This window comes from Neovison vison, chromosome 7, assembly GCF_020171115.1.
Source record: "Neovison vison isolate M4711 chromosome 7, ASM_NN_V1, whole genome shotgun sequence".
In the NCBI taxonomy this organism is placed as follows: Eukaryota; Metazoa; Chordata; class Mammalia; order Carnivora; family Mustelidae; genus Neogale; species Neogale vison.
In genome coordinates this window covers 149,319,775-149,342,509 of record NC_058097.1, presented here as the reverse complement: position 1 = coordinate 149,342,509, position 22,735 = coordinate 149,319,775, and the positions used below count along the sequence as shown (strand labels likewise).

Genomic DNA, 22,735 nt, shown 5'->3' with positions numbered 1-22,735 from the left:
TCATTACAAGAAGGTGAAACTTCCTTTTTTGACTTTAAAACATTTTAATAATGTGTATACTTTTTAAAAAAATTTTTTTAATGTAAATTCAATTAATTAACATATAATGTACTATTAGTTTCAGAGGTAGAGTTCAGTGATTCATCAGTCTTACATACCACCCAGTGCTTATTACATCATGTGCCTTCCTTAATTTTCATCACCCAGTTACCCCATCCCCCCCTCCTCTCCTCTCAAGAAACCCTTAGTTTGTTTCCTATAATTAAGGGTCTCTTATGGTTTGTCTCCCTCTCTGGTTTCATCTTGTTTCATTTTTAACTCTCTTCCCCTGTAATCCTCTGTTTTGCTTCTTAAATTCCACATATGAATAAGATCATATGATAATTATCTTTCTCAGATTGATTTATTTCGCTTAGCAAAATACCCTCTAGTTCCATCCACATCATTGCAAATGGCAAGATTTAATTTTTTGATGGCTGAGTAGTATTGCATTATGTATATATACCACATCTTTTTTTTTTTTTAAGATTTTATTTATTTATTTGACAGAGATCACAAGTAGGCAGAGAGACAGGTGGGGGCTGGGGGACGCAGGCTCCCTGCTGAGCAGAGAGCCCTATGTGTGGCTCGATACCAGGACCCTGGGATCATGACCTGAGCTGAAGGCAGAGGCGCTTTAACCCACTGAGCCACCCAGTTGCCCCTATACCACATCTTCTTTACCCATTCATCTGTCTATGAACATCTGGACCCTTTCCATAGTTGGCTATCGTGAACATTGCTCTTAGAAACATTGGGGTGCACGTTCTCCTTCAAATCAACATTTTTGTATCCTTTGGATAAATACCTAGCAGTACAACTGCTGAGTCATAGGGTAACTCTATTTTCAGCTTTCTGAGGAAACTCCATGCTGTTTTCCAGAGTGGCTGTACCAGCTTGCATTCCCCCCAACAGTAAAAGACAGTTCCCCTTTCTCTGCATCCTCACCAACATCAATTGTTTCCTAACTTGTTAGTTTTAGCCATTCTGACCAGTATGAAGTGGTTATCTTACTGTATTTTAGTTTGTATTTCCTTGATGCCGAGTGATGTTGAGCATTTTTTCACGTGTCTTTTGGCCATTTAAATGTCTTTGGAGAAATGTCTGTTCATATCTTCTGCCCATTTCTTTCTTTTTTTTTTTTTTAAAGATTTTATTTATTTATTTGACAGAGAGAGATTACAAGTAGGCAGAGAGCCAGGCAGAGAGAGAGAGGAGGAAGTAGGCTCCCTGCTGAGCAGAGAGCCCGATGCGGGACTTGATCCCAGGACCCTGAGATCATGACCTGAGCCGAAGGCAGCGGCTTAACCCACTGAGCCACCCAGGCGCCCTTCTGCCCATTTCTTGACTGGATCATTCTTTGGGTGTTGAGTTTGATAAGTTCTTTATAAATTTTGGATACTAGCCCTTTATCTGATATGTCATTTGCAAATATCTTCTCCCATTCTGTCAGTTGTCTCTTTATAATTGTTATTTTGAAATCTAGTTCTGACATATTACTCACATCCGTACTGATTAGGTCCCTGGCAGTCAGTACTACCTCTAGTTCTCTTTCTTTCTTTCTTTTTTTTTTTTAAAGATTTTATTTATTTATTTGACAGACAGAGATCACAAGCAGGCAGACAGGCAGGCAGAGAGAGGGAGAGGAGGAAGCAGGCTCCCTGCAGAGCAGAGAGCCCAATGCAGGACTCAATCCCAGGACCCTGGCAGTGGCCTAACCCACTGAGCCACCCAGGCGCCCCTCTAGTTCTCTTTCTTGAGGTGAGTTTTTCCATCTTGTCATTCTCTTCAGAGAACAGATGAGTGAGAGAACAAAATAGTAATATGGCAACAAAGACCCCAGAGACCTAAAACGGAAAAAAAAATTTTTTTTCTTTAAAAGTATACAATCAGACAGGTGAACAGAATAGAGCAATGTACTGCATCCTGTGTGTGTTTTGCTTGTTTGTTAGAAAACTATATTCCAAAATTGTAAAGAAAGAAAAACTTATATATGTACAAAAATAAAGTTAAATACAATGAAAGGTTAGAATATACTATAAAAATGAAAATTAAAGGCCAAAAAAAAAAAAAAAAGAAAACATAGACAGGTGAACAGAACAGAGCAATACACTATAATCTGGGTGTATTTTGGTCTATTTGTTAGAAGAAATTATATCCCAAAACTGTAAAGAAAGAAAAACTTAACTGTCACCACTGCTGTCATGAATAGGGTAGGGCAGGCCTGCACTGACGTGGAGCAGGAGTAGAACCTGTGCTTCAATTGCTGGTTTGCCAAGAAGTTCCTCAAGGGCGGGGACAGCTCCTCAGGCCCATGCACCGGCCTCTTCAGGCACTATCAGCAGTGTGTTTAGAGAGCAATAAACGAGAAGGAGACTCCCATTGAGGGATTGGAATTCAGGGGCCATGCAAAGAAAGGCCTGAAAGCTCTTCTTGACCTTGACAGTCACCTTGAAAATAGACTCCTTCAGTTAGGAAAATGAGGACACTGGATTTTGTCAATTAAAGCTGTGAAAATAGCCATTGATTTGATGAGGAGTTTAGGAGGGAGGAGTTTTCTTTCCTCCTCGATTTCCTCTCACTTGTAAAAGATGCACCACTCTTTGCTTTGAGGTGATTTTTCACTTGCTCTGGCATCTTGGAGGAACTCCATGTGCTGAAACTGAATGATTTCTTAGGATTATGGTTGCAGTACTTAGTCTGGGATCAGACTTACATATCCTTTGTATATAAATACTGATAAACTTGTCAGGATGTTCAGGGCTGCCTAACTTCTTGAGTTTTGCTGCGAAGGACATTGGGTACCTTGTACTAGGGTTGTTATTCATGGAAGCAGTTGGTTAGGATCTCTCTTTTCTCTTAAGGAGCTAATGCTCTGAAAAGGGATCTCAGCACAACAATTTTAATCAATGCTTGGGAGAACAATTTTATTTTTATATGATAATTTTTAAGATTGCTGGTGGACTGGGTTAGCCAAGAGGAAGACAGCTTTAAGAATTCCCTACCTTGGGACACCTGGGTGGCTCAGTTGGTTGGGTAGCTGCCTTCGGCTCAGGTCATGATCCCAGCATCCTGGGATCGAGTCCCATATTGGGCTCCTTGCTCAGCAGGGAGCCTGCTTCTCCCTCTGTCTCTGCCTGCCATTCTGTCTGCCTGTGCTCACTCTCTCTCCCTCTCTCTCCCTGACAAATAAAATAAAATCTTTAAAAAAAAAAAAAAAGAATTCCCTACCTTAAGAAGAGGTGTCAGATTCAGGGGTGCCTGGGTGGCTCAGTGGATTAAAGCCTCTGCTTTCAGGTCAGGTCATGATCCCAGGGTCCTGGGATCGAGCCCCGCATCGGGCTCTCTGCTTAGCAGGAAGCCTGCTTCCTCCTCTCTCTGCCTGCCTCTCTGCCTACTTGTGATCTCTGTCTGTCAAATAAATTTAAAAAAAAAAAATTAAAAAAAAAAAGAGGTGTCAGATTCTGATTAAATGTGAAAGCGTGAAGAATATTGCGGTATACACCATTTCAGAGCTTATAGTGTAGTTTAGGAATTAAGTTCCTTGGAGTAACAATGGAGGAAGATCTAATTTACAAACATTTGCCGTTGCCAGCTTTCATCCCAAGTCAATTAATTAAGCCAACATGTATTATCATAAAACTGCCAAATGGGAGAAGAGTTTGTTTTATTTGCCTTGTGTACTTGCCCTGCCCTGTAATGTCTGTAATCATGGAGATGGAATAAATTGTAATATTTAGTTTCAAAAAAAAAAAAAAAAAGAAAAACTCATATATATACAAAAATAACATTAAATACATTGGGGGCACCTGGGTGGCTCAGTGGTGTAAAGCCTTCTGCTCAGATCCTGATCCCCAGCTCCTGGGATTCAGCCCCCGCATCGGACTCTCTGCTCAGCGGGGAACCTGCTTCCTCTTCTCTCTCTCCCTGCCTCTCTGCCTACTTGTGACCTCTGTCTGTCAAATAAATAAATAAGATATTTCAAGAAAAATACATTGAAAAGATAGAATATAACTGTAATGATGAAAATTTAAAAAGACTTTAATGAGAAAAAATATGATCAGACAGGTGACGAGAACATAGTAATACACTAGATTCTGGGTGTATTTTGGTCTAATTGTGGGTAAGAAAGCCCATCAATTTATTCCCTTATGGTAACTACTTTTGGGGTCCTGCTTAGGGTAGTCCATGATTTTATATTTACGTTCTTTTTTTTTTTTGAAGATTTTATTTATCAGAGAGAGAGAGAGAGAGAACGAGCACAGGCAGACAGAATGGCTGGCAGAGGCAGAGGGAGAAGCAGGCTCCCTGCCGAGCAAGGAGCCCAATGTGGGACTCGATCCCAGGATACTGGGATCATGACCTGAGCTGAAGGCAGCTGCTTAACCAACTGAGCCACCCAGGTGTCCCTATGTTCTTTTTTTTTTTAAGAGAGGGAGAAAGGTGGGGGAGGGGCAGAGAGAGGGAGAGAGAGAGAGAATCCTAAGCAGGCTTCACGCCCAGCATGGAGCCCGATGTGGGGCTCAGTTTTAGAACCCTGAAATCATGCCTGGAGCTGAAATCAAGAGTTGTTTAAATGGCAGAGCCACTCAGGCGCCCCTATGTATATTCACTTATAATTGCACATCATAATGGGTAAGAGCACAGACTCTAGTTGATAAACTCATTGAATTTGAATTTTGGTTCAACTGTGACCTTAGGCCAGGGTACTTACCCTCTATGTCACAGATTCTTTATTTGTAAAATAGTGGTAAAAGTATATTTCATGGGGCTGTTACAAGGATTTAAACAGAATTTTGTCTGAAACATAGTAAGTAAGTAAGTGTTAAAATTACATAGTATTTTCTTTGTATTTTTATGTTTTATTTTTCTACATTTCAAACTTTATTTTCGTTACTTGGTTTAAAGTAGGGATCTAACTTAATTATTTTTTTAATGATTAGCATATCAAGACACTATAAAGTAATCCATCCATATATCCCTCTCTTGAATTGTCATACTTATCCAATAATTAGGATCATCCCATTGATCTGTTTTTTTGCTGGAACTAAGAAATGGATCTCTAGCTTTAAACTCTGACCTAGGTTTGCGTCCTGGCTCTGTTGTGTCACCTTGAGGATATTACTTAATCACTTCTTAAACTTTAGATTTCTCAACTGAAAAATAGAAATACCTATCTTAATAGATTTTTGAGGGTATTATATGAGAGTAGTGAGTTACGTGTCTGGAATATAATAGCTTTTCAATAAATGTTAGTTTCCTTTCTACTTTAATAAAAGTTTGGAGAAAGGAGATAGCTGGTATGACCTATAATCTACTCTTCAATGTTCTATTACTTTGGAAGAACTGGCTAGTTGAGATTTAATTACTTTTTAGATCTAGGAACTAAGACGCCAAAGATATGTAAAATAGATAAGGTAACAATATCTCTGCCCCCTCCAGGGACAGTATATTAACTGAGAGATACAATAGAATATATCAAAGTTTCTCAGCCATGGTACTGCTGACATTTTGAGCTGGGTAATTCTTTATTGTAGGGGACTATTCCCTAATTATGACAACTAAAAATGTTTCCAGACATCACCTGATGTGATGAGCTAAGTTGCCCCTGGTTGACAACCACTACAATATATGAACATAGTGCTGAAGACTACTAGGGAGGAAGTGATAAACTTTTTGGCAGAATTGGGAAAACCTTTTGAGAAATAGTTCATTTTTTTTTCTTTTCTCCAGCTTACTTTAAGAATACAGTATATAGGGGCACCTGGGTGGCTCAAGGGGTTAAGCCTCTGTCTTCGGCTCAGGTCATGATCCCGGGGTCCTAGGATTGAGCCCCACATTGGGCTCTCTGCTCAGCTCTCTGCTTCCCCCTCTCTCTCTGCCTACTTGTGATCCCTCTCTCTGTCAAATAAATAAATAAAATCTTTAAATTTTATTTATGAGAGAGAAAGAGCATAAATAGGTAGGAGGGGCAGAGGAAGAGGGAGCCTGACACAGGCCTTGATTCCCTAGGATCATGACCTGAGCCAAAGGCAGATGCTTAACCGACTGAGCCACCCAGGTGCCCTAATTGTACCCTTTTTCTATTTCATATTCTCCTTTCCTCTTATTTGAGTTCATTATTAGGTGACTTATCCATTTTGTTTTAAAGATTTTATTTATTTATTTGACAGAGAGAGAGATCACGAGTAGACAGAGAGGCAGGCAGAGGAGGGGCGGAACGCAGGCTCCCTGCTGAGCAGAGAGCCCGACCTGGGGCTCCATCCCAGGAGCCTGAGGCCATGACCTGAGCCGAAGGCAGAGGCTTAACCCACTGAGCCATCCAGGCGCCCCATGACTTATCCATTAATCACCACCAGTAATCCAGGTTCTCTGGGTGCTGGGGCTATAGTAGTGAATAAAACTGTTGTGTAGCGCCTACATTCTTCGGGTGTAGGACCAGACAGGATTTGCTAATGACTTCGGTGTGAAATGTGAGTGAAAATGAGGAGTTGGGATCATTCCAGAATACAAAGATTTGGGTAAATTATAGTGCCATTTACTGGTTGAGGTCAAGTAGTTGTATTGGTATGAAGCTGGGGGGAATGAGAGTCCTGTTTGGAACTTGGTTGGGTTTGAGGTGACCACTGTAAAGCTAGCAGTTGAATAGGTAGCACCTGAGTCAGGAAAGAGTTTGAGCTATGTTGCTTTAAGGATTAAATCTATTTCAGCATGAGTAGGGAAGTGTTTAAATGTCTTATTTCTGGGGCCCTGCAAATGGGGACAGTAGTTGCTCTTACTGATATGGGTCAGATGGCTTTACTCACCTACCTAATGTTGTTAAGGTACTTCATTCTTATTACCAGACTACTGTCTGTTGGTGTTTGTTGAGTTAGTTACCATGTACATAGCCTGTGGGTGTGTTACGAAAGTGCTGGACAGGGGCTCCTGGCTGGGCTCAGTTGGCAGAGCACACAACTCTTGATCTTGGGGTTGTAAGTTTGAGCCCTGCATTGTGTGTGAGATTACTTAAAAATAAAATCTTCCCCCCTCCCCCCCCAAAAAGTGCTGGACATTGTTCAACTTGTCATGTAGTTGGGGAGCCAGACAGAATTGAAAAGTTAATTGATGATCCTAGTATTCAGGCTCAAGACAGGATTCAGGGTGGTAGTGGTAGTTTGGAGAAGAAAGATAGATCTGAGAGTTGGGTACTCCAGTACTAGAATGTGAAGGCAGCACTATGTCATATTTACATCCATGTCTCCAGTATCCAGCAATGGGAAGCTAGGAGCAGAATGGAATTATTATGAAAATCAAATGATATAATGTATTTGAAAATGTTTTATAAATGATAAAACATGATATAAAGGTTAGTTATTGTCATAATCCTTAAAACTAAAGGATTCACAATTAAGTTAATAGTACTTTTTATTCTGGGACACCTGGGTGGCTCAGTTGCTTAAATATCTGACTCTAGGTTACGGCTCAGGTCATGATCTCAGGGTGGTGAGATCAGGCTCCATGCTCAGCAGGGAGTCTGCTTGAGGATTCTCTCTCCTATACTGTCTCACACAAATGTGCTCTCTCTCTGTTTCTAAAATAAATAAATAAATAATTTTTTTAAAAAGACAGTACTTCTATTCTGAGGAGTCAAGGTAAAGAAGAAAAAGTCTTAGAGGTGACATATATGCCTTTAGTTCTTGCCGAATTTACTTGTGATGACTCAACTGGCTTAGAACAAAGCAGAATGGTAGATTGGGTAATTAAAGCCTACTCTACTTTTCCCTTAATAATTTAGGTCTTATGGGAATCCAGGAATATGTCTGGGATTATACATATCAGTCCTTCATTTCTGGAATATTTGCAGCTGGGTTTTTTTTTAATAAAAAGTATATGTATGTATGCATGTGTATGATCATTGCTTATGCATGAAGTGATTGCTAATGTTGAAACTGCATAAAGGGATCAGAATTTTTTGTTACTTATTCTGAAATACACATATACGCACAATTAGGATTTTATAGAGGGAATGTGAAGAAGTAAATTGGAAGCATCTTTGCTTTTTCTTGAATCTGTCTGCTACGTTTTAGTTGACTGTCTTTTGTGTACGTGGATTCCTAAGAATGAGGTATCTTAATTTTAAAATAGCAAAAGAGAGGTGCCTGGGTGGCTCAGTCAGTTAAGTGTCTGCCTTTGACTTGGGCTGTGATCCCAGGGTCATGGGATTGAGACCCACGGTGGGTTCCCTGCTCCACCATGGGGAGCCTGCTTCTACCTCTCCCTCTGCTGCTTCCCCTGCTTGTGTTCTCTCTCTCTTTGTCAAATAAATAAGTAAAATCTTTTAAAAAAAATTAAAAATAGCAAAAGATGGAAACAATAGAAGTGATATGGGGATAGTAAAAACTTTATAGTTGAAGCAGAAGGCTGTAGATGATTACAAGAACATCTTTTTGTTTTGAGAAATAAAAGATGTTGACGCTAGCTTTGTTAGGAGATAGGTGATGACACCTCAGTCTTCAGATGAAAACACTTGTCCTTTGTGTTGGGAAGCGTAGGCCTGAAGAAGTCTTGGAAGAGTGTGAAACAGGAGTAATCTTTAACATATTTCAGGGAAAGAAGAGCATTTCAGTATTTATAACACCAGTTATTTTGTCTTTTGAACAGATAACATGCCTGGACATTTCCAGTGGAGGCGGTCTTGGTGTGTCTTCTAGTACTGATGGGAGCATGAAGATCTGGCAGGCTTCTAATGGCGAGCTCAGAGTAAAGGCTTTGGTTATGCTTTTAGGGTCTTATACATGAAGGGTGGTTGGAGAAGCCTTAGACTGGGTCACAGAAAGTGGAGTGGTGCATTCTAAATTTATTGGACCACTGCACTTCAACTGATCTTGTTCTCCCATTTGTTAATCTGAGAACCATCCTCAATCTTGGTGATTTGCCAGAACAGATTGGGCCTGGAACAGTGGAGAAGCCAGGCTAGTGAATGTCTAGGTGGGTGGTCCCTTGGTATGAACTGCCTTCAGTGATCAGCTTCTGAGCCAGATTAGCTAGGCTGTTATGTTGATTATATGGCCAAACTCCTCCACCTTATGCAGAGAATTTTAAGAAGAGGTGAGTAAAAGTGTCCTCAAGCCTCCTCAGCTCCTTATATGTAGAACTAGACTTAAGGATGGCTGGGAGAACCTTGGAGTTCAAATCCATTATATCTGTAGCCAGAGCTACAGGAAAGGGAGTCAGTAGCTCTTAAAACACTGCCTGGTATACAAATGAGCTAAAGAGATCCTTTTGAACCTCACTAGTTTTAAAAACCAGCATGTAGGCATAGCTTGTAGATATTTCATTTAAAGGACCAAGGATATGATAGGTAAGAGAATATCAGGGAATGGACAAGAGAACTAGCATGGAATTTTCTTTTGTTTTTCCAGAGAGTATTGGAAGGACATGTATTTGATGTGAATTGTTGCAGGTTTTTCCCATCAGGCCTTGTGGTTCTGAGTGGGGGAATGGATGCCCAGCTGAAGATCTGGTCAGCTGAAGATGCTAGCTGTGTGGTGACCTTCAAAGGTCACAAAGGAGGTATGAAGGGTGATTTCTCCAAAAGGCTTCTGTAATGATTCCCCAGAGACAAATCACCAAAAAGGTGGAAAAGGTTGAAACAGAAGCTAGTTTTCTACAAAAACACGAATAATTCCTCTAACCGGCCATTTAAATGAGCTGTTTCCTCAAGGATTAGAAATTCCTTTGACACTGAGTCTTGTTATTGCTCTCCAGAACTAATTGACTTACACAGATAGTTGTTTTCTGCAATTGACAAGTGAAAAAAAATCCTCCCCAGGAGGTTATCTGCTGTGTGCTAGGAGAGAGAGAGAGAGATGTGTGCCAACATTTTCTCATTATTAGTCCTTTGAGGTGACAGTAAAAGCTGGGTGGCAAATGGCTGCGTCACTAGATATCAAAGATAGAGCTTGATACTGACTATCAGTTCCTATGAATTTAAGTCACAGTTCAGATTTTAGGAATGGATTAGCCATATAGCCATTTGATAACAGGTTATAGAGACAAAATGAGAACATTTTCCCTTTGTAACTGGTTTGTGGGACAAAATTATAATTTAGCAATGTTTTATCAATAATCGGAATGTTAAAAAGGTGATAAATGTTATTCTTATTTTACAAGTTTAGGTATTTTTAAAAAAGTATTAATATCCCCAATAATTCTTTACCTTGTTCCCTTCTTTGGAACCATAGTACACATCATCTGTGTGACTCATTTGAGAATTAATTATGTATTGCCTTATACTTAACATATTTGTTAGTCTTTTGATTGTACCTGACAACATTATAAATAACTTGTATGGTTGAGTTTAAGTTTTGTTACTTCTTTATAATGATTTGTTAGGTTACATACAGATCATCTAGCAAATACATGTTAACCTTAGCAAGGTTATTTCTAAGACTGTTAGTACATAGGTACATTGAGGAGGAATAGAAAAGATATCTGGAGCCTTCTTCACATTCAGCCTGAAGAACTGACTGGTCTGAGGAGTCAAAGCGGCCTGCATAGATAGGGAGTGCAGGAGCCAGACAGGTTGACTAGAAGTGATAAACTGGAGGAGAAGTGATGTGAAGTCAGATCCAGGCTAATGTTTGTGAGGTCTTGAATGCTCTTCCCTAGGTCTGTTAAGCAGGGCCAGATTTGTTGTTGCCCATTCTTCCACAGTACAGAAAATCAAAATTAATCAGAATTGATCTCTGATAGTTTAGCAGCATGTGTGTCACTGTCTCCAGCTAAATGAATTCCAAGTTCCATTGTATGGCTCCCTTTTTAATCTCTTTACTTACAAGATTTTAAAGAATGTTTATTAGCAAAGGCCATGAGCTATATAAAAAACAGAATAAAGAATTACTACCTGGGGGCGCCTGGGTGGCTCAATGGGTTAAGCCTCTGCCTTCCGCTCAGGTCATGATCTCAGGGTCCTGGGATCGAGCCCCACATTGGGCTTTCTGCTCAGCGGGGAGCCTGCTTTCCCTCCGCTCTTCTCTTCCTGCCTCTCTGCCTACATGTGATCTCTGTCAAATAAATAAATAAAATCTTTTTTAAAATTAAAAAAAAAAAGAATTATTACCTGCATGTAAGATCTTTAGTGGTTTCACAAGTGGTGACTAAATAAGAGAAACAGAAGATAGTGAGTTTTGGGCAACCCTCTGTGGTCCCCTCCCTCCTCAGGAGCTTTATACGATCACTTTGCTATCACTCAATAAACCTTGGTTTGCTGCCCCCACCAGTCAAAAAGAAGATAGTGAGTGTTGAAAGTGAACATGGTCTTTCATTGCCTAGGTTAAGTCTTGGCAAGTGAGACATAAATCACCAGGAACACTGGACCTGAACATAGCCTGATGCTTATTGCAAAGATCCATTAGGACGCTAACAAAGTAGCTCTGTATAAAGATCTTGTGTAAGGATAGGGGCACCTGGGTGGCTCAGTGGGTTAAGCCTCTGCCTTCGGCTCAGGTCGTGATCTTGGGGTCCTGGGATCAAGCCCCGCATTGATCTGCTCAGCTGGGAGCCTGCTTCTCCCTCTCTCTCTCTGCCTGCCTCTCTGCCTCCTTGTGATCTCTATCAAATAAATAAAATCTTATTTTAAAAAAATCTTGTGTAAGGATAAATTTTTGTTATTTTAAGGATTTTATTTTTATTTATTTATTTATTTATTTTTAAGATTTTACTTATTCATTTTACAGAGGGAGATCACAAGCAGAGAGGCAGACAGAGAGAGGGGGGAAGCAGGCTCTCTGCTGAGCAGAGAGCCCAATGCCAGGCTCGATCCCAGGACCCTGAGACCATGACCCAAGCCCAAGGCAGAGGCTTAATCCACCGAGCCACCCAGGTGCCCAAACTTTTGTTATTTTAAATCTCTGGCTTGTTTATTGCTTCTGGTATATGAAAATATGATAGTACATGAGGTAGTATGTAGAGTGTTTAAGCTTGGGATTTGGAGACATAGAAATCTTGGTTTAAATCTTAGTTCTTGGGGTGCTTGGGTGGCTCAGTGGGTTAAAGCCTCTGCCTTCGGCTCAGGTCATGATTCCAGGGTCCTGGGATCGAGCCCCACATCGGGCTCTCTGCTTGGCAGGGAGCCTGCTTCCCCCCATACCTCCACTGCCTGCCTGCCTCTCTGCCTACTTGTGATCTCTGTCAAATAAATAAAATCTTAAAAAAAAAAATCTTAATTCTTCCGCCTATGATCTGTAAGACCTCAGAAAGTTGCTTAACTATTCTGAGCCTTGGTTTCCTCATGAACATGGGGATAGCAGTATTAAATGAGATGGTACGTATGAAGGATTTAGTATAATCCCTGGTATTATAGTAAGTGTCCAATAAATGTTAATTGTTCCTATAAAATACAAAGCTAAACTTCAATTCCTGCCAGAGAGGATGAGCTTTGTGATATTTTATCATACTTGTCATGTGAAAAGCAGAAATTGTTATTTCTAATAGAATAGACTAATTCTTTATTTTTTTTCAATTTATTTATTTTCAGAAAAACAGTATTCATTATTTTTTCACCACACCCAGTGCTCCATGCAATCCGTGCCCTCTATAATACCCACCACCTGGTACCCCAACCTCCCACCCCGCCCCCGCCACTTCAAACCCCTCAGATTGTTTTTCAGAGTCCATAGTCTCTCATGATTCACCTCCCCTTCCAATTTACCCCAACTCCCTTCTCCTCTCTAACACCCCTTGTCCTTCATGATATTTGTTATGCTCCACATAAGTGAAACCATATGATAATTGACTCTCTCTGCTTGACTTATTTCACTCAGCAGAATCTCTTCCAGTCCCGTCCATGTTGCTACAAAAGTTGGGTATTCATCCTTTCTGTTGGAGGCATAATACTCCATAGTGTATATGGACCACATCTTCCTTATCCATTTGTCCGTTGAAGGGCATCTTGGTTCTTTCCATAGTTTGGCGACCGTGGCCATTGCTGCTATAAACATTGGGGTACAGATGGCCCTTCTTTTCATGACATCTGTATCTTTGGGGTAAATACCCAGGAGTGCAATTGCAGGGTCATAGGTAAGTTCTATTTTTAATTTCTTCAGGAATCTCTACACTGTTCTCCAAAGAGGCTGCACCAACTTGCATTCCCACCAACAGTGTAAGAAGGTTCCCCTTTCTCCACATCCTCTCCAACACATGTTGTTTCCTGTCTTGTTAATTTTTGGCCATTCTAACTGGTGTAAGGTGATATCTCAATGTGGTTTTAATTTGAATCTCCCTGAGGGCTAATGATGATGAACATTTTTTCATATGTCTGATAGCCATTTGTATGTCTTGATTGGAGAAGTGTCTGTTCATATCTTCTGCCCAATTTTTTGATATGTTTGCCTGTTTCGTGTGTGTTGAGTTTGAGGAGTTCATTATAGGTCCTGGATATCAACCTTTTGTCTGTACTGTCATTTACAAATATCTTCTCCCATTCCGTGGGTTGCCTCTTTGTTTTCTTGACTGTTTCCTTGGCTGTGCAGAAGCTTTTGATTTTGATGAAGTCCCAAAAGTTATTTTCGCTTTTGTTTCCTTTGCCTTTGGAGACATATCTTGAAAGAAGTTGCTGTGGCTGATATCGAAGAGATTACTGCCTGTATTCTCCTCTAGGATTCTGATGGATTCCTGTCTCACGTTGAGGTCTTTTATCCATTTTGAGTTTATCTTTGTAATTTTTTTTTAAGATTTTATTTATTTATTTGACAGAGAGATTACAAGTAGGCAGAGAGTCAGGCAGAGAGAGAGGGGGAAGCAGGCTCCCCACTGAGCAGGGAGCCCGATGTGGGGCCCGATCCCAGGACCCTGAGATCATGACCTGAGCTGAAGGCAGAGGCTTAACCCACTGAGCCACCCAGGCGTCCCTTGAGTTTATCTTTGTGTACGGTGTAAGAGAATGGTCGAGTTTCATTCTTCTACATATAGCTGTCCAGTTTTCCCAGCACCATTTATTGAAGAGATTGTCTTTTTTCCACTGTATATTTTTTACTGTTTTGTCGAAGATTAATTGACAATAGAGTTGAGGGTCCATATCTGGGCTCTCTACTCTGTTCCACTGGTCTATGTGTCTGTTTTGATGCCAGTACCATGCTGTCTTGGTGATCACAGCTTTGTAATAAAGCTTGAAATCAGGTAACGTGATGCCCCAGCTTTATTTTTGTTTTTCAACATTTCCTTAGCGATTTGGGGTCTCTTCTGATTCCATACAAATTTTAGGATTATTTGCTCCAGCTCTCTGAAGAATACCGGTGGAATTTTGATCGGAATGGCATTAAAAGTATATATTGCTCTAGGCAGTATAGACATTCTAACAATGTTTATTCTTCCGATCTAATAGAAGTTCTCCAGTAGCACAAATATGATCCCGGTTAATATGTAATTGGTTTTCCCTTATATTTTTAGATAGGTATTTTATATATAAATTTTATATATATGTATTTTTTAGATATGTATTTTATATATAAATAATTAGTGTGTTCTTTAATAAGCAGAGATGAGATATGTGTATGTTTTTAAATCTTTCTGATGAAAAGATAAAGTAATTTTGTCTTTGTAATATAGTAGTCCCTCTTTATCCCTGGGGAATGCGTTCCAAGACCTCCAGTGGATGCCTGAAACTGCGGATAGTACTAAATCATGTATATACTATCTTTTCCTATATGTACAAACCTGTGATATGTGACAGACAAATGGATACTGCGTGGATATGCTGGGTAAAGTGATGTGATTCACGTCTTGGCTGTGGAATAGTGCAAGATTTTATCACGCTACTCAGAAAAGCATACAATTTAAGACATATGAATTATTTATTTCTAGAATTTTCCATTTAATATTTTCAGACCGTGTTTGACCACAGAAAGTGACACTGTGGCTAAGGGGATACTACTATACATGAGTCTTCTAAGTAGCTCCAAGGTGTACTTTAGTTTGAAGTTTTTAAATTGCCCAGGCCATTTAACTAAGGTTAGTGAATTTGGAGGTATATAGAAATATAATCCTTTGAATAATAATTTAATAATCATAACTCTAATAACTGCCAGATCATTCTTAATCTGTGAAAACATTGAGACAAATGGAACACCATTATAGTTGATTGGTTGAGTTTTGCTCGGGTAGCTGCTTGCAGTTGTGGAATAATTTTAGCAGGTCATGTTGCATTTTCAGCTCTTCAGCCATTATTTTCAAACTCTTCTCTGTTTTCTTTGAAATAAGGTATGCTGCCTTGAAGTAACAGTAGGTGCTTCAAAACTTTTTTTTTTCAAGACTCATTTTTTCTGAGATCTAGTCACAACCATTACTCTTTCCATGTACACACACACGTACATTTCCCCTTCCCTGGTATGTGTGTTTTTACTTCCTGGCAGCATTAAACCAGTTTAATAGTAAAACTAGATAATTTTAATGGAGTAAACTTGTTAAAAACATGCCTAGATATATGAATGTTGCTGTATTTTTTACTAAGACTTGTTTTAGTCATAGTTTCATTTAACATTCTTATTTCCCAGACATTGGCTAGGATGTTTATTTGTGATTCAGTGGAATCTTTTCTTTCTTTCTTTCTCTTTTTTTTTAATTTTATTTTTAAGATGTTATTTATTTATTTATTTGACGGACAAAGATCACAAGTAGGCAGAGAGGCAGGCATGGGGGGTGGGGGAAGCAGGCTCTCAGCTGAGCAGATCAATGTGGGGCTTGGTCCCAGGACCCCAAGATCATGGTCTGAGCTGAAGGCAGAGGCTTAACCCACTGAGCCACCCAGGTGCCCCCAGTGGAATCTTTTCTTGAAGGCAAATGCTTTTTCATCTTGGTTTTTATGTTGAGGACTTTTATCGGTTTGGTTTGATATTTAAAGCTTTTTGGCTTCTGGTAGGTCTTTGCTCTGGTAGCTTCTCTTGCAAGGCCTTCCTGCTACTTTCATAGCTTCTTTCTAGAGTAATTTATCATAGGTTCTAGCGCTGTAGGGCTCCTCTTTATTCTTGTCATCTCAGAGTGAAGAAGAGATCCATTCTAGTTGCCACCATATTGTGAGAAGGTAGTTGGGGGAAAGTAGAGTGGTACTTTCCACTACTTTGTTTTTTCTCATTCTACCTGTTGTTGCCAGGTCAGGATAGAGGCTCAGCTTACCACTGGACCCTGCTGAGCCTGATCACTGTCAAGGGTCAAAGAATTGGACTGCTGCCTCCTGCTTCAATGGGAGTAGGGTAGAAGAGCGCTGCCTCTTTAGCCTCACTGACATTGGGGAAGGGGAAGTAGCAGTTTTTCTCTCTATGTTTGAGTAAGTTGCCAACATTTTCTGCTAGGCCACCCCTTTCCCAATTTTTTGCAACTATTTCTTGGAGTTGGGTTGTTTTGTTTTTGTTTTTGTTTTTAAATTTGTAGATTTTATTTTTTAATCAATTCCTTGTTGGAGGCTTCTGTAGATCCTTTCCAGGTTGTACGGGAAGCAATAAGGAAATCCAGGGATTTACTCTTTTGTTACTCTTTTGTTACTCTTTTGTTCTCCCAAGTCCTCAAGTCCCTACGTAACCTTCTTTCCATCTTCCAGTTTTCTTGTCTTTTTTTTTTTTTTTTTTTAGATTTTATTTATTTATTTGACAGAGAGAGATCACAAGTAGGCAGAGAAGCAGGCAGAGAGAGAGGAAGGGAAGCAGGCCCCCCATTGAGCAGAGAGCCCGATGTGGGACTCGATCCCAGGATACTGAGATCATGACCTGAGCCAAAGGCAGTGGCCCAACCCACTGAGCCACCCAGGCGCCCATCAGTTTTCTTGTCTTATGTCCAGGATTTTTTCAGTTATAAGGGAAAGGACCTGGGAGAGATGGGGCTACTGTCTCTTGGCCAGTACAGAAGTCACATCTTTAAGATGGCAAGATTAATCCTTTCAATTAGTTCTCAGTGGAAGCAGTAAGACCGTGATTTTCTTTTTTTTTTTTTTTTTAATTTTATTTATTTATTTGAGAGAGAGAGACAGTGAGAGAGAGCACGAGCGAGGAGAAGGTCAGAGAGCGAAGCAGACTCCCCATGGAGCTGGGAGCCTGATGCGGGACTCGATCCCGGGACTCCAGGATCATGCCCTGAGCCGAAGGCAGTCGTCCAACCAACTGAGCCACCCAGGCGTCCCAAGACCATGATTTTCAAACTGAACTGAAACATCTTAATTTTTATTTAAAAAACATGTTTTAAAAGCCAAAATTAAAACTTAAAAACCACTGTTCTAGGACACTCCACTAAGAATTAAATCCAAACCTTTTTCTAAGTCTGTCTCTAAGGACTAGTTTTTGAACCATTGGGAAGCAAGGACTCTGTTCTATTTCTGTTTTTCTAGCACTTGAACTTGCCCAGCATGTAGTACATATCCAGTACATGTTTGTGAAGCAACGGAGTCATTTATGCATATCCTTATTCTCTGCCCTTGTAGTTCCTTTATGACCCACTCGATCTTAGGATCCTTTTTTTTTTCCTCTTGCCAGGTATTCTGGATACAGCCATTGTTGATCGGGGGAGGAATGTGGTGTCTGGTTCTCGAGATGGGACAGCCCGACTTTGGGATTGTGGGCGCTCAGCCTGCCTGGGAGTCATTGCAGACTGTGGTTCTACTATCAATGGAGTGGCTGTGGGTGCTGCTGACAACTCCATAAACCTCGGCTCGCCTGAGCACACACCGAGTAAGTTGGTAATGATATGTTGAGCTTATTTTGATTCCTTAGGCACCTTCAGTGTTTGCCTTAGCTTCTCCTTTTCTCTCCTTTCTCTGCTTTTTTGGCTGGTATTTGTATTTTCACCGTAAGTTTAGTATTTATTGCATACCTACTATGTTTCTATTGCTTTGGAATCTATAAAAGAAGTATATGTCATGTTACCTACATTTAAGTAAGTACATAGTTTAGCAGATGAGACTGATGCCTATAAAACAAAAAAAATTTTTTTTAGCTGGAACAACATAATGATTCTTAATGCAAATAAAATGGTTTTTTGGAAGAAGAGAGTATTTTATGGTTTTTTGGAAGAAGAGAATGTTTTATATTTTAGGTTAGTGTAGATGAGAAAGGTGTCACGAAGAAGTTGACTTGAACCTTGGAGGATGAATTTGAGTTGAATAGACAAGAATGGGAAGGATGGGAGAATGGGAGCTGGGGTGTAGGATTAGGGGCAGTTCACATTAAAATAGTTTGAGGTGAAATTGACTGTTAGGTAGAAAGATATGTTTGGTTGGGTCAGAGGTTGGATCAGGAGTAGTTAGTAGGGGCACCTGGGTGGCTCAGTGGGTTAAAGCCTCTGCTTTTGGCTCAGGTCAGGATCCCAGGGTCCTGGGATTGAGCCCCGCATCAGGCTCTCTGCTCAGCAGGGAGCCTTCTTCCCTCTCTCTCTCTCTGCCTACTTGTGATCTCTTGTCTGTCAAATAAATAAATAAAATCTTAAAAAATAAATAAGAGTAGTTAGTAGTGGGGATCACCTGGCAGGCTCAGTTGTAGAGTGTGCAACTCTTGATCTCAGAGTTCCAAGTTTGAGCTCCATGTTGGGTGTAGAGATTACTTAAAAAAAATCTTTAGGGGCAGGGGCACTTGGATGGTTCAGATGGTTAAATATCTGCCTTCAGCTCAGGTCTTGATCTCTAGGTCCTGGGATCGAGTCAGGCTCCCAGCTTATCAGGGAGTCTGCTTCTTCCTTTCCCTCTGCCTCTCTCCCTGCTTGTGCTCTCTTTGTCTCACTCTCAAATGAATATATAAAATCTTTAAAGGGGCGCCTGGGTGGCTCAGTGGGTTAAACCTCTGCCTTGGCTCGGGTCATGATCCCAGGATTCTGGAATCGAGCCCCACATCGGGCTCTGCTTAGCAGGGAGCCTGCTTCCACCTCTCTCTCTGCCTACTTGTGATCTCTCTGTCTGTCAAATAAATAAAATCTTTACAAAAAGAAAAACCTCTTTAGGGGCATCTGGCTGGCTCAGTCAGTGGAATGTGAGACTCTTGATATTGGGGTTGTGGATTCAAGCCCCATATTTGGTGTAAGGATTACTTAAAAATAAAATCTTTAAGAAAACACTTTATTTTTTAGAGCAGTTTTAGGTTCACAGCAAAATGGAGCAGAAAGTGCAGTTTTCGGGGTACCTGGGTGGCTCAGTCAGTTAAGTATCCAGCTCTTAGTTTTGGGTCAGGTCATGAGATCAAGCCCCATGTTGAGTGCCATGCTCAGTGCAGTCTGCTTAAGGATTCTTTCCCTCGCCCTCTGCCCCTCCTCCCACTCACACTTGCACACACGTGCTCGCTCTCTCTCTCTCAAATAAATAAATAAATAAATAGATCTTTTTAAAAAGGTATGGTTTTCATACTCCCTCTGCCCCAGACAGCCTCCCCAATTACCATTTTATCAACATCCCTCACCAGAGTGGTATATTTGTTACAACTGATAAACCTGCGTTGACGTATCATTATCACTTAAGTAATTTTTATTAGGTTCATTCTTGGTGTTGTATATTCTGTGGATTTGGACAAGTATATAATGACATGTATCTATCATGGTATCATACAGAAGATTCATTGCCTGAAAAATCCTTTGTGCTCTACCACTTCATCCCTTCCTCTCCTATATCCCTTGGCAACCACTGATACTTTTACTGCATCCATGATTTTGCCTTTTCCAGAATGTTACAGTTAGAATCATAAACTATACAGTCTTTTCAGATTGGTTTCTTTCATTTAGTAATAAGCATTTAAGGTTCCTCCATATCTTTTTATGGGTTTTTAGCACTGAATAATATTCCATTGTCTGGATGTACCTCAGTTTAGTTATCCATTCACCTACTGAAGGACATCTTGGTTGCTTCCAAGTTTTGGCGAATATGAATAAAGCTGCTATAAATATCTGTGTGCATGGTTTTATGTGGACATGGGTTTTCAACTGATTTGGGTTAATTTTGCCCTTCCCTTTTTTTTTTTTAAGATTTTGTTTATTTATTTGAGAGAGAGAGAGCATGAGTGGAGAAAGAGGGAGAAGCTGACTCACTGCTGAGCAGAGAACCTGATGCAGGGCTCAATCCCAGGACCCCAGGATCATGACCTGAGTTAAAGTCAAACTCAACTGACTGAGCCTCCCGGGTGCCCCATTGCGCTTCACTTTTTTTTTTTTTTTTAACATTTTATTTATTTATTTATTTGACAGAGATCACAAGTAGGCAGAGAAGCAGGCAGAGAGGGAGAGGAAGGGAAGCAGGCTCCCTGCTGAGCAGAGAGCCCGATGCGGGGCTCGATCCCAGGACCCTGGGATCATGACCTGAGCTGAAGGCAGAGGCTTTAACCCACCAAGCCACCCAGGCACCCCTGCCCTTCACTTTTGACACACTGTAGGTACTCTCTTGTCTTAAACTTCCCATGCAATGTACTGTGGTCCAAGAACTAAAATTGTTGCTGACCACCAGATGTTCCCTGAGCTCTCTTTGGAATTAATAGGATGAGTCTTTTCCCAAAGTGTGATACATATGCAATTAGTGATAAATAAGATTATTTCAGGCAGTACACATCTTCAGTAGTGTACTATTAAATATATTTAATACACATATTTTACTCCAAACCTAAGATAGCCCACAAATATTATTTAAAACATGGTTAAGTTTTTAAAAATGTATTGGCTTAGGGGCGCCTGGGTGGCTCAGTGGGTTAAGCCACTGCCTTCGGCTCAGGTCATGATCCCAGGGTCCTGGGATCGAGTCCCACATGGGGCTCTCTGCTGAGCGGAGAGCCTGCTTTCCTCTCTCTCTCTCTCTCTGCCTGCCTCTCTGCCTACTTGTGATCTCTCTCTGTCAAATAAATAAATAAAATATTTTAAAAAGTAAAAAAAAAAAATGTATTGGCTTAAAGTAATTTTTTTAAAAGATTTTATTTGTCAGAGATCGAGAGCACAAGCAGGGGGAGCAGCAGGCAGAGGGAGAAGAAACAGGCTCCCCGATAAGCAAGGAGCATGAGGCCACATGTGAGATTAATTCCAGGATCCTGGATCATGACCCGAGCTGAAGGCACTCAACCAACTGAGCCACCCTGGCATCTCAATTTAAAGTAATTTAAATGAAAATATGCTTTTTATGTTATTTATTTATTTTTAAAAGATTTTATTTATTTATTTGACAGAGAGAGTAAGTGAGAGAGGGAACAGAAGCAGGGGGAGTAGGAGAGGGAGAGGGAGAAGCAGGCTTCCTGCCAAGCAGGGTGCCCGATGTGGGGCTTGATCCCAGGACCCTGGGATCATGACCTGAGCCAAAGACCTAGTCTCCTATAACCCTTACTGAGTGACCCGGGCACCCTGTTTTTTTTTGTTTTTTTTTTTCTTTTTTTAAGGATTTTATATATTTATTTGAGAGAGGTGGGGAGAGTTGAGAGGGAGAGGGAGAGGCAGACTCCCAGCTGGTAGGGCGCCTAACTCAGGGCCTGATCCTAGGACCCCGAGATCATAACCTGAGCCGAAGGCAGGTATTTAACCGACTGAGCCACCCAGGTGCCCCTTACTAGTCTCCTATAATCCATTCTCCTCAGAGCAACCATTTGTGGTCATTTTTTTAAAAAAAGCAACCCACAAATCAAGTCATGTTGCTCTCCTTTGTCCCTACTCTCCTCCAGTGACCTCCTTTTATACATATATTAAAATCTATCCACTTCACTTGGCTTATCACAACACTTAACACTTTCTGACCTCCACATTCCTTTCCAGCCTCGTGTCATACTGCCTTTACTTTGCAAAGGTATTTGCATGGCTAATTTCTGGTTTACCATTCAGATCTCAGTTGAAACCTGGCCTCCATGGAGTTTCTTAAAAGATAGATTTATTTGATAGATTTATTTGTTTGTTTTTATTTAAGAGAGGCTGGGCCGGTGGGGATGGGAGTAGAGGGAGAGAGAGTCATAAGCAGACTCCATGCTGAGCACAGAGCTGACGCAGGGCTCAATCTCCTTACCCTGAGATCATGACCTAAGCTGAAACCAAGAGTCAGATGCTTACCTGACTGTGCAACCCAGGTACTTCTCATGGATTTTTTTTTTTACAGTTGAAGTTTAAACTTAAAATTACCTTTCCTCACTCAGCCTTCCACATCTACTCACTACTGATTAGATTTTCCTTCTTTATTTCCTTTGTGGAATTCATCACTGTCTGAAAATATCCTATTTGTTTATTTACATATTCCACTATTTCCTATTTCCACTAGAATTCTTGAGAGTAAGGACCCTGTCTGTTCATATATTACTATTTCCTTAGCACCTAGAATAGTGTCCAATACATAGTAGATCCTCACTAAAGATTTTAGTGAATGAATAAATTTCATTTACTGCAGACCATAAAGCCTTGAGGGCAGACTGTTTTAACATTGTGCCCTGCTGTTAATATGATATCTTGTCACATTCCAAATGACTTAATATTCTTAAGTTGGGTTTATTGATAAGTATTTTACATGTAATAAAAGTTGCCCTTTTTACCTTATTTTATTTTATATATATATATATATATATATTTTTTTTTTTTTAAGATTTTATTTATTTGACAGAGATCACAAGTAGGCAGAGAGGCAGGCTGAAAGAGAGAGAGGAAGAAGCAGGCTCCCTGCTGAGCAGAGAGCCCGATGCGGGATTCGATCCTAGGATCCTGGGATCATGACCCGAGCTGAAGGCAGAGGCTTAACCCACTGAGC

The 22,735-nt window shown here is 40.5% G+C and overlaps 1 protein-coding gene and 1 pseudogene across 1 annotated transcript in view; both read left to right on the top strand.

Moving 5' to 3' along the window:
- PAAF1 (proteasomal ATPase associated factor 1) overlaps nt 1-22,735 on the top strand; it is a 43,200-nt gene that overhangs the window by 9,413 nt on the left and 11,052 nt on the right. Inside the window, exons 5-7 of the mRNA XM_044258565.1 lie at nt 8,683-8,781; nt 9,444-9,594; nt 17,538-17,732. Of these exons, the coding sequence (XP_044114500.1) occupies nt 8,683-8,781; nt 9,444-9,594; nt 17,538-17,732 (445 nt within the window). The remainder of the gene's footprint in view (nt 1-8,682; nt 8,782-9,443; nt 9,595-17,537; nt 17,733-22,735) is intronic.
- Nucleotides 2,244-2,476, top strand: LOC122912598 (annotated as a pseudogene).